The following is a 16153-nucleotide window of genomic DNA, read 5'->3' as shown; positions in this document are numbered from 1 at the left end:
GGACCCCAGCTCTAGGACAACACAGTGTTGACCCAGATGCCGCTTGTCCACTAAGCCCTCTAGATCTTTTTCAGGGCAACTTCTGTCTACCTTTGCCTTCCCCATCCTAGTTGGTGAAGCCGATTGTTTCAAGCCCAAGTTCGTCTGTGTTAAATCCTTGCTTTGGTTGTGATTTTTTTCCGACTTGGTCTCAGCCAGCCAGCCTGATAGGTTTCTCTCTCTGGCCGCTGAGGGGTCTGGGGGAGAGAGAGGCCGGTGACCTCCCCCTGCGTGCCCTCCTTCCAATGTGGTTCACTTGCATGTGACCTCCCTGGAGTCTGGTCTTCTTTGAGAAGTGCCCCCAGAGCAGTGGTGCTGTCGTGCCATCCGTTCTGAGCCTGCCTGATTAGGCTCGTGTCCCTTCGCCTCCCTGCGTGGGGGAGACCCGGAGCCCTGTCCTCGGGGCGTCCGGCCGCAAACCCGGCTCGGCAGACTCAGCGGCTTCCCAGCCAGGACTCACGGCGACGGCCCCATCTCCTCGGAGGGGCTTCCTTTGCAGGCTGTTCCATGACAGTAGGGCAGGACCCAGCTGTGGGGGGCGAGACTACTGGGCTTGGGGTCTGCAAGACCTGAGGTTAAACTCTGCCTTAGTTGCTTCCTTGCTAGGAGACCCCTGAGGTGCTTGTGAGGGTCCCAAGGGTCCCAATAAAGCACTCTGGTCAACACTTTAGACACCCAACCCCTGGGCTGTTCATCAGCCTTCCAAGGTAAGTGACCCAGGGACCGTGTCAGGGAACTTCCAGTTCCTCGGAGATGAATGGCGTGGGCATGAAGGACCATGATCCAAGAGGGCAGAGCATCCCGGGGCCTTAGAGGGGGCCCATAGGCCGAGGCTCAGATGTGAGGAAGTTAAGAGAGAGAAGGGGGTGAGCTGAAGAGACCGGCCTGGCCGGGACACGCTGCATGTCAAGGGAAGGAAGACTGAGAGGGCTCTTGGGGGCCCTTATGGCCCGTGCCGCCTACGTCTCGGAACTGGTGAGCTCCTTCCCTCCCAAGGGCCTCGGGGCCACCAGCCAGGCCCCTGCCCTGGCCGGGTCTCATCGGCACATTGTGTTCAGCTCTGTGCTGGAGAGGCCCCAGGATGGGACAAGTGTGCGCTCTGGGTCACATGGAGACCAGAAGAAGGAGATTGGAGGGTGTGGCCGGAGCCCAGAACCTCCCTGACTTGTTTGAAGGACTGACCCTGGGCTGGGAGAAGATGGTGCAAAGAAAGGGACATGAAGAAAAGACCTCACAGTTCTGGCGATGGGAAAGGGGAAGGGAGAGATGGCAGGGCCGCTTACTGGGGCTGACGTAACTCTGGGAGCTGTGGGATAGGCTCTCTAAGGCAGTTCTGTGGTTCTGTTTCTGGTTCCTGACCCAAACCTGGGGTTCAGCTGAATCTGGCAGGTCCCTCCACGTTCAGAGTGCTTTGTGAGTGCCACGAGAACTGGGCTTTTGTGTCTGCCACGGAAATGTGTAGGGCCTGTCCTGTTCCCTGCCCAAGTGCTTGCATGGGAGCCGAGAACTCCTTAACCTTTTCTGTCAAGACCTCGTAAGCCACAAGCTGGTCTGCTCTGGGAAAAACTAGTTGAGGGGCGGGTCTGCCCAAACTCAGATGTCTCAGATGGGAGGCTGCCAGGCCACATAAACCCAGGGCTCAGCTTTGGGTCCACAGGTTACTGGGCTCGTAAAGGGATTGATATTGTAGACTTTCAGCGTTTGATCCTGGAGGTGGTCCTCCAGGGAGCAAGGAGCCGAGCCAGTGAAGTGCTCCTCCACGAGCCTCTGCTTCGGGCCGGGCCCTGTGCCGGGGAACCCTCAGGGAGCTCAGGTGGTTGGTACTTTGGAGTTGGGGGAGAATCTATCCGTGAGTGAGGAAGCCAAAAGTTTGAGTATACAAAGTCAGTGTAAGAGCGAGAAAGCGCTGACCTCTGAGAGGGATCTGTAGGAGGCAGTCCCTGCCCTGGGCTCGGGGCCACCTCTCTGTGTCCCCGGAGGAGCCTCAGTGGTCCCGCTCTTACGGTGGGATCTGCCCGTGTCTGGTGCCCGGCCTTGGCTTCTGAGAAGCTCTCTAGCCAGTGGGTGCCTTCAGGGTGCCTCCTCTCAAGGGCACCAGGAGCCCTCTGGGCTACTTGTTGTGGTGTGAGGTTGTCCAGTCAGCTCGGAAAGACCCCTCGGCTCTGGCCGGCTTTGTGTGCCCCTTGGTGAGCTTGGTGCCGGGCTGGAGGACCAGCAGCGTGGACCCGACTCTCCCACCCTCCTTTCTGAGGGTGTATATTTAAAGGTGCCGGTAACCCTGCTGGGGTCATGTGGCAGGGAGAGAGCCAAGGGGGCTGTAATGTGAGCAGGGGGCGGTGATCAAGGGATCATCGTGGTCTCCGCTCCAGGCCACAAGCCAGAGTTATTTTGGGGTGGGGGGAGGGGAGCTTATTAACCCTTTGACAACCAGATTTCAGGAAACTGAAATTCAGACCCTGAGCAAGAAACTTTGGCTGAGGACGCTTGCTACATTTATGGCTAGAGAATATCGGTTGGCACTGAGCCTGTGGGCATGGGCAGGTATTCCCGAAGTAGGGATCTGTCCGTGATCTAGATGTCTTCTCCATGCCCAGGACATGGACAGCCTGGGGCCTGAGTTTGCAGGCCGGCCTCTTGATCCTTCTTGCTCGTTAGCTGTTTGCCCAGGGAAGACCCAGGATTCCCAGTGACCCTCTGGTGTGCCCTGCATAGTGCCCTGGGCTCCCTGGGGACTAACTGGCTCCATTATCCATTATTTGGGAAGCTGAGAGGCAGCCCCAGCCCCTGCCCCTCTTCTCTGCCTCCAACAGGAGCTGGGGCCCAGTGGGACCCTGTGGGGGGAGGTCACAAATTCTCAGGCACTTTGATTTCCAAAAATGGCCTGATGAGTGTGCTTGCACTGTGCCCCCAGCCCCTGCCTGCAGCAGCTGCTCTGTGGTCTGCTCACGGCTCTTGGGTTTCTGTGAGTGATAACTGTATTTCTGTCCCGGAGTGAGTCTGCCCGTTGGTATGTGCAGCCTGTGCCAGGCCTCCTCCCCCTTCCCTCCCCCCACGGGAGCCCGCCTGACGTGTGGACGGTGGCGGGTGGCACAGAGCTGGGACGCGGTTCCAGACAGACCCTGGCCCTTGGCTGCTGCCTCTGCTGCCGGCCGGAGGCAGTGATGTCAGGAGGACCCCGCTGGCAGGTCCGGGCCTCCTCTCCCAGAGCCGGACGGCAGGGCCGCCTTCGCGTTTTCTGGGAGACTCCCGGGCAGTGACTCTTAGGGCTGCCGGGCACATGAGGCTGAGGCCGGGAGGGCCGGCCCGGTGCAGTCCCTCGGACTGAGCCCGGGGGTGTCTTGGCCGGCTTGTGCCCCACGCCCTAATCCCTGCTCTGAGCTTGCTGTAACCGGGCTGGAGGTGCCGGGCGGCGGCCACAGCGGCAGCATGAAACGCAGGCGGGAGAGGCTGGGAGCCCCGTCTCTTCGGATCCAGTAAGGAGGGTGGGGTGGCGGTGGGCCGGGGCTTTCTGGGGCGGCAGGGCCAGCAAACGTCACCTCCGGGGGCTGGTAGGCGAGGAGGCTGCCCTGTCCGAGCTGGAAAACCTGGGGAGCGGGCACTCGGTGCCCGGGGCCGTTCCCCCCAGCCTTGAGATTGGGTGTCCCTCCTCCCTCTGCTTCTGGCCCCCGCTGAGCTGAGGAGAGGCCGGCTGTTCCTCGGCCTGTAGCCGGGAGAGAAGTGTGGAGCTGGCTGGGAAGGCAGCGGAGCGACCCCCGGGGTGGTGGGCTGGCTGGAGGAGACGAGAAGGCCGGCTCTATGTGGGTCACGGCCTCCTAAGCCGGAGGATTCTTTAAGCAGAGATTACCGGGCAGGGAGCTCTAGTGACCTTACTGACAAGATGTCCCTGGAGCTTGCAGAGAGTCCTAGATCCAGGGAGACGGGGGACTTGGGCCCCCAGGCTGCTCTTCTGCAGAAGGCTCGGGGCCACAGATGGGCCTCCGTCCTGGGTCCTGCGGAGCACAAGCCGGGGAGGGCCTGATAAAATGGAAGCAGAGGCAGCTCAGGAGGGCTGCCTTTGGTCCCGGCCCCGCTCACCAGCCTCACGGGGGAGTTAATGATTCTCTGAGGCCTTGGCCAATGGCCCGGCGTGGGGTGTAATTCCACTCAGACAGTGGCTCACTGGGCCTGCTCCGATGGGATGGCTCGCCTGTTAGCTGTGTGAAGTGTCTGGGGACAGAAGGGATTGAAAACCGGCCGGTGGGAGGATCAGGGTCCTGGGAAACGGCATTGGCAACGAGGCCCTCGGGGAGCCTTCTCTCCCAGCTACAGCCGCCTCCCCTCACTCTAGCGGGGCCAGTGGCTCTGGTTCTGTGGGTGGGCCTTTCTCCAGCCATCACGGAGGTGCTCTGGGGGATCCCTGCTGGCCCTGACGCTTAACCCCAGATAAGTGCTAATGTTCAAATCACCTTCTATATTTGGGATTTCCTCCAAATGAGGGGGGAGTGTCCTTCCCCGTCTTCCCCAAGGAAGAAGTCCAGCTCATGGTGGAGACATTCCCGGTGACCCGAGGGGGTGAAGGCTGAGGCGGCTGTAGTCAGCTTCCTTGGGCTTCTGGAGCCCTGGAAACTCCCTGTCTGGCCTGTGGGGTATCCCTTGAGTCCATGATGGGCCCTGGCCGGGGAGACAGGAGACAGCTGATGAGTGGGAAAGCGGCTGAAGTCACTAAGGCTCCTGTTTGCTTTGAATGATCGAGTTGAACTTTAGCCGACTGAGTGCTCGATATTTGGAGCTGGCCCCGGAGAATCAGCCAGTCAGCCTCTGCCTGTGTTTGCTCTTCTCTCTCCACGCCGACGGCCGACTTAGAGCCATTTGACCCCTGTGGCCCTTCTCCCCCGTGTGGTGCTTGTCAGGCCCCCGGGCCCGGGGTCACAGAGATCTGCTCTCCCCCCCCCCCCCCCAAGTGCTCTTCTGGACAGAATGGTCCTCCTGGCCACCACATCCTGCCCAGGGGGCCTGGCCCAGGGCAGGCAGTCGGGCCACGAGCATTGTTTAGGGGTCGGTCCAACACCTCCTGACAAGGGCCAGTGCAGGGTTCCTCCCTCTCTAGTGGAATATGGTGCTCCATGCTCCCCCTCCTGAAGGAGACCTCTGCTTGGGGCAAGGTTTTCCCCCCTGGTTTTCTGGGCCTTTTTCATAAGGGTCTGGCTCTCAATGGCCCCTGATTGTCCAGAGCCTGTCACTGACCTTGCCTTTTCTGCTGGGATGCAGAATCTCTTCTCTTGGTCGAGGAAACAGTGATGTCCACCCGCACTTACCCTCTTCAGCGTCGGCCCCGGCCCTGTGCCACCCCCAGCTTCCTCTCAGTGCTGACGGGGCCTTTGCCACAGCTCCTCCGGTCTTTTTCCTGAACCTGCCCGTCCACAGTGGCCTCGGAAGCTGCCACCCGTTCCTGTGGAGGTAAGGACATGAGCCACTGCTCAGGATGGTCGGGCAGCTTCCCGACTCCCCCAGAGTCCGCTCCGGACCAGGCCGGAGGCCGGGGTGGGGGCGGGAGCAGGGGGAAGGGAATGCTCTCTCTGCCCCATGTCCTTGAGGGGCTTGTGACCCTGTGAGATAAGGGCTGGTATGATAAGAGCATCTGTTAGAGGAGTTTATAGTAAACCATGATGGTAGCTAGCACTTTGTTTGTCTGGCACGTTGTATTCTCTCATTTGATTCTCGCAATAGCCATGGGAGGTAGGTGTAATTATTATTCCCAATTTACAGATAAAGAAACTGAGGTCAAGAGGGACTGAATGATTTGCCCAGGGTCTGTATCTGAGGATAGATTTGAACCCAAGGCTTCCTCCCTTGAGGCTTTGTTCTCCGTCTATTCTTTCCACCGTGCCTAAGGACGAGTCCTCCGGCAGCCGTGGGGGGATGCACTGGAGGCAGGCGGCGATGGGGGCCTGGCCCGGCGAGTGGGAGAGGCAGTGGGGGCGGAACGGCAGCATTTGGCAGCCGCATGTTAGGTGGTGGGGGAGCTCCGCGGGCCGACAATATGCAAGGTGGCCATACTCGGTAAGACCATCTAGGACCAGGCCCAGAGCAGCCCACGGGCCTCGGACCCATTGGTGACCTGTGAAGACCTCCCCCAGCGGAATGGGCGGCTGAGAACAGTCTGTTCCAGTGGCCATGAAGGGGAGCCTTAGAGCCTGGTCGTCGAAGACGCCAAGGTCACCCACTGCCTTCTGGGCCGCGGCCAGCTGCCCTGACTTCTGTCCAGCCGGTGGATTTTGATGACTCTGGAAGAGAGAGCGAGGCTGACGACTTTGTCACTTAAATCCAGTTAATTAGCAAGTCAAGACATCGTCCCGTGATGGCATCGGTTCTGTTTGAAAGTGAAGGACAAGCACCCACAAACCTGGCAGGCTGGCAGTGCCCTTCACAGACATAAAGAGAAGGAGGGGGGCAGAGTGTGAGATTCATTGGAGATGGTGACTCGGGGGAGTTCTGTCCCCTCAAGGAGCTCACAGTCAGGTGGAGACCACCCACTACATAAAGGTTAGGAGGAGGAGGAGGAGGAGGAGGAGGAGGGCCAAAAGGCCCAGGTGAGGACAGATGGGTGGGGAGGAGACATCCATTCTGTTCCTCCCTTCTTCACCGTCAATCCGTGTTTGGAGGCTTGCAGAAGAGCCTTTGCAGTGGCCCTCAGCAGGGGAGCTGTCGCCTTCCAAGCCCAGGGCTGGTGTGTGCACGAGGCTAGGGGCCTCGAAGGCCGGGGTGGGGGCATCCAGCCCCAAGGCCCTATAAGGCCTGTGAAATCGTTTGCCAAGACAACAAGCTGAGTGCTAGGCAGGACCCCCTCCCCCTGCTTGAGTCCTGTAAGTGGATCATTTCGCCGTCCATGGATGGTGTCATAAATGTCCTAATGGCCTTTGGCAGAAAGAAGGGTTCCCCACCCGTTGGGTGGTAAATGGTCATTAATGTCTGAAATGATGAGACGGGGCAGGCACTCACTGGGAAAGACCGGGAGGGGTAGTGGGAGGGCAAGATAAGGCAAAAAAGCAGGTGAGGCAGCAGGAGGTGTGGGAGCAAGGGTGGCTCAGGGAAGGCAGGGGCTGGGGATACTCACACGTCCCCTGGCCTAGAATCGGGATCTCAGCTGTCGGGGACCTCAGGGAGGGGCAGGAACCAGAAGTCTGCTTTTGGAAGGTTTCTGGGAAAACAGACTCTCTCATCTCTGTGTCACGTCGCGGTTCCTTAGCATGTCCACATCTTCTCAGAGTGATCACCCCACCGTGCTCAGCATCTTGACCACGATCCTGCTGGTCTCAGTTTTGTCTGACATGTACAGCTCCTGCGCCTAGAGGCCTTGACAAGCCTGGGGACTCAGGGAGACTTCCTGTGTACATGAGGGCAGGGATCTTAAATGAGGAGCCTCAGTTTGCTCCACAACTAGTGGGGATTTCTGTACCTGGCTTGCGTAGTTGTGATCGGGTAATGGACTAAGCCATTGCCATTTAGGAGAGCCCCAGATGGCCACTTCCTCTTTCCCTGGGTCATGGGGCGAGGAGCCACCTGATGTCAGGGTCCCAGCACTGGGTCCACATCCTGCCTGTCTCTGGCCCTGTGAGTGAGAAAGACCCTTATTGCACCAGACCTGGATCCTGGCATGGCCCAGGTCAAGCCACCTCCTGTGGGGCAGTGGGTTGGGGCAATGGGTAGAGCCCCAGCCCTAAAGTCAGGAGGCCCTGAGTTCAAATCCAGCTTCAGAGACTTAATACTTCCTGGCTGTGTGACCCTGGGCAAGTCGCCTAACCCCAACTGTCTCAGCAAAAAAACCCAAAAAAACAAAAAAAATCTTGGGTTTTCTTCCCCAATTCCATCCTGTTCCCCTTGACCTTGGCCCTGGCCCACCTTGAACCTGCCCTATCTTGACCCTCCCCCCTTTGGCCTTCCCTTCAGGAATGGTTTTACTCCATGGTTAGTTCCCCAGTCCCAGGCCCTGTTGGGCCCTCTGGGCTCAGTTGGCACTCCCATCTCTATGCCCAGGGTGCTTAGGAGTGCTGCTCCCTCCCTGCCTTGCTCCTGGTCACTGGCAGTCAGAGCCTTTCTCAGCACAAGGCCCCGGAGAGACGTCCTGTCAGAGAGGCTGCTCGGGCAGAGGCTGGTCTGAGGACCCTCTGGTGCAGAAAGCTCATTTAGACAGGAAGAAGCCGAGACTAAATTTTAAGATCTGGGCAAACATGGGCAGGGGGAAGGGGAAGGAGAGGAGAATGAGGAAAGACCCCCAGCTGAGCCCAGCCTTGGAGGAGGCCAAGGTGAGGAGCATGAGCCAGAGGCTCATGAGGAGAGACAGGGAGGGCCTGGGTCCTGGAGGACAGGGAGAGGCAGGAAGTACAAATGAACAGCCCAGTGATTCTCCAGGTCAAGGGCAGCAGAGTCAGGATTAGAACCCTGGATCGCACCAAGGATGGCTTGGATGGGGGGGAGGCGGCCCCAGAGGGTCACTTCTGTAGGAGCTGGTCTGCGGCAGGGTGGCGGCTGCAGAGAAGGGCTGTTGGGGTGGCCCCAGTGCTTTCCTAGGCCTAGGGGCCGCGTGCCCTTGGTGGTGTGGGCTGGGACCGTGCTGAGCTTGGGAGGATGGGAAGGCATTTGAAGGATAAAATAAATGGAATAAAAGTTTCTGCGAAGGAAGACTCCCATCTCTGTGACCTGTAACGTGTCCAGAATCCACTGGCCTGTCTGCACCCGGCCTTCTTGGGCCAGCAGGGAGCTCCGGGCAGGGGCCTGAGGGAGCACAAAGCCTGAAGCTCCAGGACTGCAGGACTGGCAGGTGGGCAAACCAGCAAACTCTGGAAGGAGCAGCCCTTGGGAGGGACTGGGGGGTGACAGCAGGTACCTGCTTCTGGTGGGCATGGCTGCTCGGAATGCGAGAGAGCTGGATGCCAACCTTGGCTTTGCCCCCAGCTGGTGTGTTCTGGTCCCTTTTGGAAAGGACCTCAGAGCCCACTGAGCCTAACCCTTCTGTTTGAAGAGACTGAGGCCCCTGGAGGTCTCCCAGCCAGTGAGTGTTGAGTGAAATCCAGCTCCTCAGCCAGAGGAGCAGGTGGATTCTGGGGGCTCTTGGGCTCTGGAACCCTTCCATACCTTTAGATTTCCACATCTGGGAAACAAGGGGGTTGTACTGCCCTGGGGGGTGTCCACTATGACCACTCCGAGTGCTTGCTCCTTATCCTGGTATTTTAAAAAGACCTTTTCTTTTTTTCCATAATGTCACTCTCCAGTAGCAAAGAGTGGGAAATCCAGTTTCTAGAAGGAGCTGCTTTAGGGCATGTTTTCTTAGGTTTGAGGGAACAGAATTTCCTGCGCCCTCCCACAGATCCTCCACAGAGACCGAGCCCAGGGCCTGGCACCCTCCCTCTGGGCTTCGGTCTCAGGCAGCCTCTTGGGGGCCATCGGTGTTCTTCGGGCACAGACAGTGCTGGCGAGACCTGGGGTAAAATTTTAGCTCTGACATTTAACATCTCCATGATCACGGGACTCTGAGGCTGTTTCCTCATCTGAAAAACAGCGATGTCCCCATGTGCGTCTCCCATGACTCTGTATTTTAAAGTGTTGCGCCAGCCCTAGATTAATCACGTTGGCGGCAGCAGCCTCGCTCCGCTTCCGGTCATGTGCGCCCATGGCGTGGTGTGGGGGGCTTGGTAGAACTTCACAGTGGTTGCAGTGCTGGGCACAGCTGCCCGGGGCACATGTGGGCTTTGCTTCTACCTGCCGCCTGCGCCTCAGCCCGGGTTCTTGAATCTCTGCTAAAATAGATTTTATTTTATTCTTGCTTTCTCATCTTAGGAAATTCTGTCCGTGTCTCTGCACCAATCCTCCCTCAGAAATCAGTCAGTGAACACTTATTAAGCACCTGCTATGTGCCTAGCACTGTGCTAAGTGCTGGGAATACAGAAAGAAGTGAAAGACAGCCCCTTCTGTCCTCATGGTGCTCACAATCTAATGAGAGAAACAGAAAACAAGTAAACATGGACAGAGGAACATAAACCTATCTATCTATCCTAAACTGGATAGAAAGGAAATAATTAAGAGTGGGGTTGGGGAAAAGTGGTACCCAGGGTACTGGAGAACTTCTTTGGGGCCTTCATTCATTCATTTGTTCATTTATCATTTATTTAGTTAAAAGTTTTCCTCAGCTACATTAAAAACAGCTTTTTTAATATATATATTTTTTAAAAAGATTTTTGAGTTTTCCCCATCCACACTTAACATGCCTCGTGTGAAGTTAGCCAAACATTTACATGTCAGGTTGTGAAAGAAAACATAGATCTCCCACCCTAATGAAAATTAAAACCCTTAAGAAAAATTAAGTTAAAAAGAAAGAAAGAGCACTTCGGTCTGTACACAGACACAATTAGTTCCTTCTCTGTGCATGGATGGGATTTTTCATCATGAATCCTTGAGAAATCAGGGAGGTCATGACCACCCTATGTTCTAAAACAAGAGAAAGGGGGAGATGTTGGAATCTTTACAAACTGCTAACTCATTAGAGTTGATGTTTTGGGCCAGAACCTGAAACAAGGTACTAAGTAGAACTAATTGATACAATGCTTGTGTTCACACCTTTACTCATTGGAGTTCACAAGTATGGGAGATTCACAAAGTTAACTGTGTAACTTTGTGAATTCATACCTCCCTTGAAGCTCTTAGGGCCAGAGAGCACTATGGGAGAAAACCCATCATAAAAAAAAAACCCATTCTACTGAGAATGACAAAGACATTTATAGCTGCTCATCCCAGAACACATGCCACAGTTTAAAGAGCCGTGCCCCAATTGATGGGCATCCTCTCAATTCCCAGGTTTTTTTTTCCCTGAGAAGACGGCCATTAGGAATATTTTGTGTACATGTAGGTCATTTCCGCCGTGCGCCCCCCCAACTTGTCTCTTTATAAGTTTTTTCCCCAAATCTTTTGGTATTCAGGCCTACTAATGGTGCTGTTAGGTCAAAGAATATGCATGAATTGCTGTTCTTTGGGCATAGATCATATCTTTTGATCATTTCTCATTTGGGGTGTGGCTCCTATAAATTTGACTCTATATTTGAGAAATGAGAAAATTCTTCAAAAGTTTTTTTTACATTTGTTATTGCTAATTATATTTCCCCCATTTATTCTCACTCCTTTTTACCATCCCTCCTCAAAAGTGTTTTGCTATGGACCATTCCCTCCTTCAGTACGCCCTCCTGAGCCCCTCACCTGTGCCTCAGCACGAAAGACCAATATCGGCTCCAAGGCTCCCAAGGTCCCTCTGAGGATCTAAATCTGTGATCACAGGAACAGGTTAGAGAGAGCCCCTCTGTCCTGGCCCCTCATCAATCCTGGCAAGGCCCCTGATAAATGAGTGTCCTCCACCCGGGCCGGACAAGAGAAGAGGCTGGGGACTGGGCTGTGTGGAGATCCATTGTAGGAACTGAGGAACCTGGCAGAGGGAAGACTCCTTGGGGTCCCCAGGAAGTCTTCCCTCTGCCAGGTTCCTCAGTATTTGAAGGACTCTCCGTCTGGTGGAGGAGGGAGTGGACTGCTTCTGCTTGGCCCAAAGAGCGGAGGCCGTGTGGCCCAGTGGATGGAGGAGACCAGGGTTCTTCACCGATCCTGGTTCTCAGTTTCCTCTTCTACAGAATGTGGCTGATCTAGCTCCAACCTCCGTGGGTCTTTCTGATGGACGTAAAGCAATTGTAGACTTGAGAACTTCATGCTTGTGTCTTTGGCTAGTACTGCATCTCCTTCTGTTGTCGGCACTCTCTGGGAGCCATGAAAAAGGAGGCTGGGAGGCTGGTGAGGAAGGGCAGGGCAGGGCTGTCTGCTCTGTGCCTGGAGATCTGGGGGCTCTCTGACCACCCCTCGACATGACGTTGGTGGTCCTCGTGGTCACAGAGGCCACGGAGGACAAGGGAGACCCCTGCATTCTGCTGTGATAGGGGCTTCTCAGTGGGAGGGTGGAGGCAGGTCACCGTGCCAGATCCCCAGCCTCAGGCTGTGCTTCCTGATGACCTGGAAAGTCCTGATGGAGTTAGAGCAGCCGCTTAGGTGTGTGACTCCTGCTGCTGCTACCGGCCCTTTTCACACCTGAAGTTGAGGCTTTCTCTGCCCCGTAGACTTCGGCAGCTGCACACTGACCATCCCCTCCGACTTTTATTACTTCCTCCTGTCATCTCTGCCAGTCTGAGAGGGGTGAGGCTCTGAATGGGGTGAGGCGGTAGGTCCCTCAGAACTGAATTTGCATTTCTTCAGTTAGTAGGGATTGTGGGCATTTTTTCTTGTGACTATAGACATCGTGCTGTGAAACAGTTGGACATTGTCTCCCCTCTGAGTTGAAGCCCCTGCTCTCTCTTGATCCTCCTCCTCTGGCCACTTCTCGGCATCTTTTTGGGGCCGTACCTACTAACCATGGGCGTGTCTCCAAGGCTCTGGCCTTTTGCCCCCCTCTCCTTCCTCGATGACTTCTTCATGAATTTAATAATCATCACGGTAGATGGCTGCCGGATCTCTGGGTCTCGTCCCCCATCTTCCTCCTGACTCTTCAGTCCCCTGTTACCACCATTAACAAACTGGCTGCCCCGGAGGCATCTCGAACTCCAGACATCTAACCTAGAGCTCCCCTTCCCAGGCTGCCAAAGCCAAGCCCTCTTCGGCTCCCCCTTCTGCCTCCGGGCAGCCTTGGGAACAAGGCTCTGTTCTTCCCAAGCTCTCACCTCCATGCCGACCCAGTCGGCATTCCTCAGAGATGCTTGTTAATGCTGCCGGTCTTCCCATTTCTGGCATGTTCTCGTTCCTTGCCTGGCTCTGGGAATCCCTGTCTTCCCCAGGTTTGGTCCCTTTCTCCTACAGGAGGCCCTCCCTGATTACCCACCCCCACTTTGTATCTACTTGTGTGTGAGTGCTCTGGCCCTCCTCCCTCTCCTCCAATAAAATGTAAGCTCCTCCAGGGAAGGGGATCTTCCTCCAGTGCCTCCCACTGTGCCAAAGTTCTAATTGCCTGTTGATCGAATGAATGTGCCGAAATCATAAAAGAAGCTTTGAAGAGCCTGGCGGTAAAGAGAACTTAGTCTGAAAACCCTCCGATTGTTAGTAATCCTCCAAGGGATAAAACAGGGAGCCCTTGCCAGAGACGTCCTGGCTCTTGAGGAAGGCAGTCCGGGCGTCACCCAAATAAATGGGAGCATCCCTGGGGATGAGGAATTACTGAAGATCATCGAGGGACATGCCGAGATGGGAAAGTAGGTTTTAGTTTTAATGCAGGTGTGACATTAATCGGTTCCCAGGAGGATAAATAGACTTTCAGATAGGAAAATTATTCATATGAAACTGTCAAGTGGTTGGAAACCTGTTCCCTCTATGTGTGATCTGCTCCTTACCTTTCTGATATAAACATGGGATTGTGCTCCCGCTGTGTCAGGCCCAGGATGCAGCGGGGCCGCTTGGGAGGAGACAGTGGAGTAGACAGCCACTTGTTACTGAACAGACACTGGGGGTGAGCCCGGCCTAGCAGGAGGAAGACGGACTGAGGGTGTTTGGGAAGTAGTGCCGGCGGTTTAATGAAGCTAAGCCCCTCTAATCCTGATCTCAAGGCATGCTGCTGCTCTCAGATGCTTGTCCAAGGGTTTTGAGTTGGGAGGGGGGCTGCCCAGCATCGAGGAGTGGAATGGCGGGCAAAGGACTACTCTGACCCCCCAGGGGCTGTGAGGATCTAGGACAGTCTGCTGGTAATCACTGAGCCTGGTGAGTGCCTGACACTGAGGGCACCGGACAAAAAGGTGAAGATGGGCCGTCCCAAGCTGGTCTCCCCCCTCCCCCCCCCCCCCCCGCTGGGGCCCACAGAGCATCTCCTCTTCCTCTTGGCTTCAGTCGGTCCTTGCTCCTCACATTGGCTCTGACTCAGTCCCTGCCCCAATCCCCTGCTTTGGCCGGACCTCAGCGCAGGCCAGTGGAGGATCGGCCCGTCCACAGTTGTGGAAGTAGGTGTAGGTAAGGAGAAACCAGGAGGCCTCAGCAGCTGGGCTGGGAGTGAGGGGCGATCAGGGAAGACTTCCGGGAGGAGCAGGAACTAAACTTGGAAGGGAATTAACAGTCCTGAGCCACACGGGGATCGCGGATCTAAAGCCAGGATGTCTGGCTCCCAGGGTCTGCTCCTTCAGCCTCTGCACAGAGAGATCCGGGGTCTAGGAAGTTAGCTTACTGCCCCATGTCACAGAGTCCCTCAGCATTGGAGGGAGCTTTGGATCTCGGGTTTTGGGACAGGAGTCAGTGCTCTCTCTACTGCTGCCCATGCTGCTTATGGGACATGCATGGGGAGAGGTCGTCTCCTGGCTGGACAAGGTGGGGACGGAGGGGGCAGGCAGGCAGAGATGCAGGGTCGGACCTGGGCCAGATGAGCAAGGATGAGCATGGAGAGGGGATGAACCCAGAGTGGCCATGTTTGGGTGGCAGAGGAGCCTCCAGTGACAGAGCCTGCCAGCGGTGCCAGGGGCAAGTGAGAAAAAGGCCGAGAATGGTCCTGGATTTGGTGATGACGGAGCCCACTATACGGGGCTGGCTCTCTGGAGGTCTGGACCCGAGGGGGACCAGCCACAGGCTCAGAGAGGCTGAGGAGCCCAGCTTCTGTCCATGGGCAGAGCCATGGAGAAGGGGGCCAAGAGAGTTAGGGCTGGGAGACCTGGGAATGGAAGCGAGGCCTGAGGACTGTTCTCCTGGGCCTGCAGGCCTGGCTGAGAGGGCCCTGAGCTGTCCTGGTGCCATGGGCATTCTCTGGGGGACTGGGCAGGACCAGGGGAAAGGCCCCAAGCCTGGTATGTGGTGGGTGGGCAGAGTTTGGCCTTGCATCTCTCTGGGCCAGTGACCCCTGCCGCCGCCTCCGGCCGGGTGGGACATGGACACCGCCAAAGGCACGAGCTCCCGGCTCTTCCAAGCTGTCCTGGTGACACATGAGAGGACGTGCGTGTGCCACACTCCGTGAGCCACAGATGCCCTTTTTCCAGTGACATCCTGCCCACGTAGCGGGTAGGGCCCCGGCTGCCCTCGTCCCTCTCGGGTTACTGCGTAAATGGTCAGATGAAAGGACTGACCTTTCCTGACTGATCTCCTGGCACAGTTTCAGTGCCAGTGAAACAGGAGAACAGGAAGGCATTGGCAGAGGTCAGAGCTCAGACTTGGAGCTGGGAGGACCAGGACCTAATCTTGTCCACAGGAGGCCCCGGTCCCACTCCCACATCCCTTCGGGGCCTCTCCCCGGAACAGTAAGGCCCTGTGGCCCTCTCTCCTGGATGTTCTTGTTTGGGGGCCGGCTGATTCTTTGCAGATTTATCATTCCCATCAGTGTCCCCCCTGCCCCAGCTGGGAGCATCCCCCAAGATTGTCTCCTTCCTCTCGTTTTCTTACCTGGAGACCTCTCAGCTCCCCCAGGGCTTCTCTCTGCCAATCTGTTCATCCAGCTCTAGTCTCTCCCATGTTTCAGCCTGTGTCACGTTGCTTTTGGGACATTCTAACTATGTCCAGAACTAAATTCACTTATTCTCCCCTGCTCCCAGCCTCCCTCTTTCTGCCAAAGCTGTTGCTGTGCATTTTTCCTTCCTTGCCACAACCGCCAACCATCACACAATACCTGTGGGCGAGCAGTCCGACAGCCTGCAAAGGGCTGGCTCCACTTCTAGCCCAGCCCCCCGCTACCCCCCAGGCAAGTGACCCTTGTGAAGGGGAGGCCTGGCAAAAAGAACATTTTCAATTCCTAAGTCACATGACCCGGCATCATAAACCGACCCGGTTGTATTAATGGGAGTGGCGGTTTTGGAGAAGATGCATCTCCATCTGCTCCGCCCCAGAACCTCTGGGATTTCCCATCTGACTTGCAGCTGAAGCTCAGGCCTTGGGCTCCTCGGCCACGGCGCTTTGCTTTTTCAGTCAGTCAGACAGGCCTACTATCCGAGAGGACATTGAAAGCTGGAGAGAGAAGCACATGAAGCCAGAGAGGGCCAGATGGTTAGAGGGAGGGAAGGGGTCAAGGTCACATCTGTTTGTCTTCTGTAAGCAAATCTGTCTTTGACAGATGTTGGGAATACTTAGCTGGGCCTGGAAATGTGGTCATAAAAGTGAT

The 16153-nt window shown here is 56.3% G+C and overlaps 1 protein-coding gene across 14 annotated transcripts in view; it reads left to right on the top strand.

The window, feature by feature from the left end:
- Positions 1-16153, top strand: part of MAST2 (microtubule associated serine/threonine kinase 2) — a 134583-nt gene that overhangs the window by 72524 nt on the left and 45906 nt on the right. For 7 of the 14 annotated variants that reach the window (XM_051999833.1, XM_051999823.1, XM_051999822.1 and 4 more), the window contains one exon: positions 5287-5475. The exons of 6 other annotated variants lie outside the window; for them this stretch is intronic. In XM_051999833.1, the coding sequence (XP_051855793.1) occupies positions 5287-5475 (189 nt within the window). Of the gene's footprint in view, positions 1-3183; positions 3513-5286; positions 5476-16153 lie in introns of those variants that run through there. One more of the 14 variants, XM_051999831.1, reaches the window with a different exon arrangement.

The sequence above is a fragment of the Antechinus flavipes genome, chromosome 4, assembly GCF_016432865.1.
Source record: "Antechinus flavipes isolate AdamAnt ecotype Samford, QLD, Australia chromosome 4, AdamAnt_v2, whole genome shotgun sequence".
NCBI lineage: Eukaryota > Metazoa > Chordata > Mammalia > Dasyuromorphia > Dasyuridae > Antechinus > Antechinus flavipes.
Note: the sequence above shows the minus strand (reverse complement) of the source record. Positions and strands in the feature narration are given on the sequence as shown.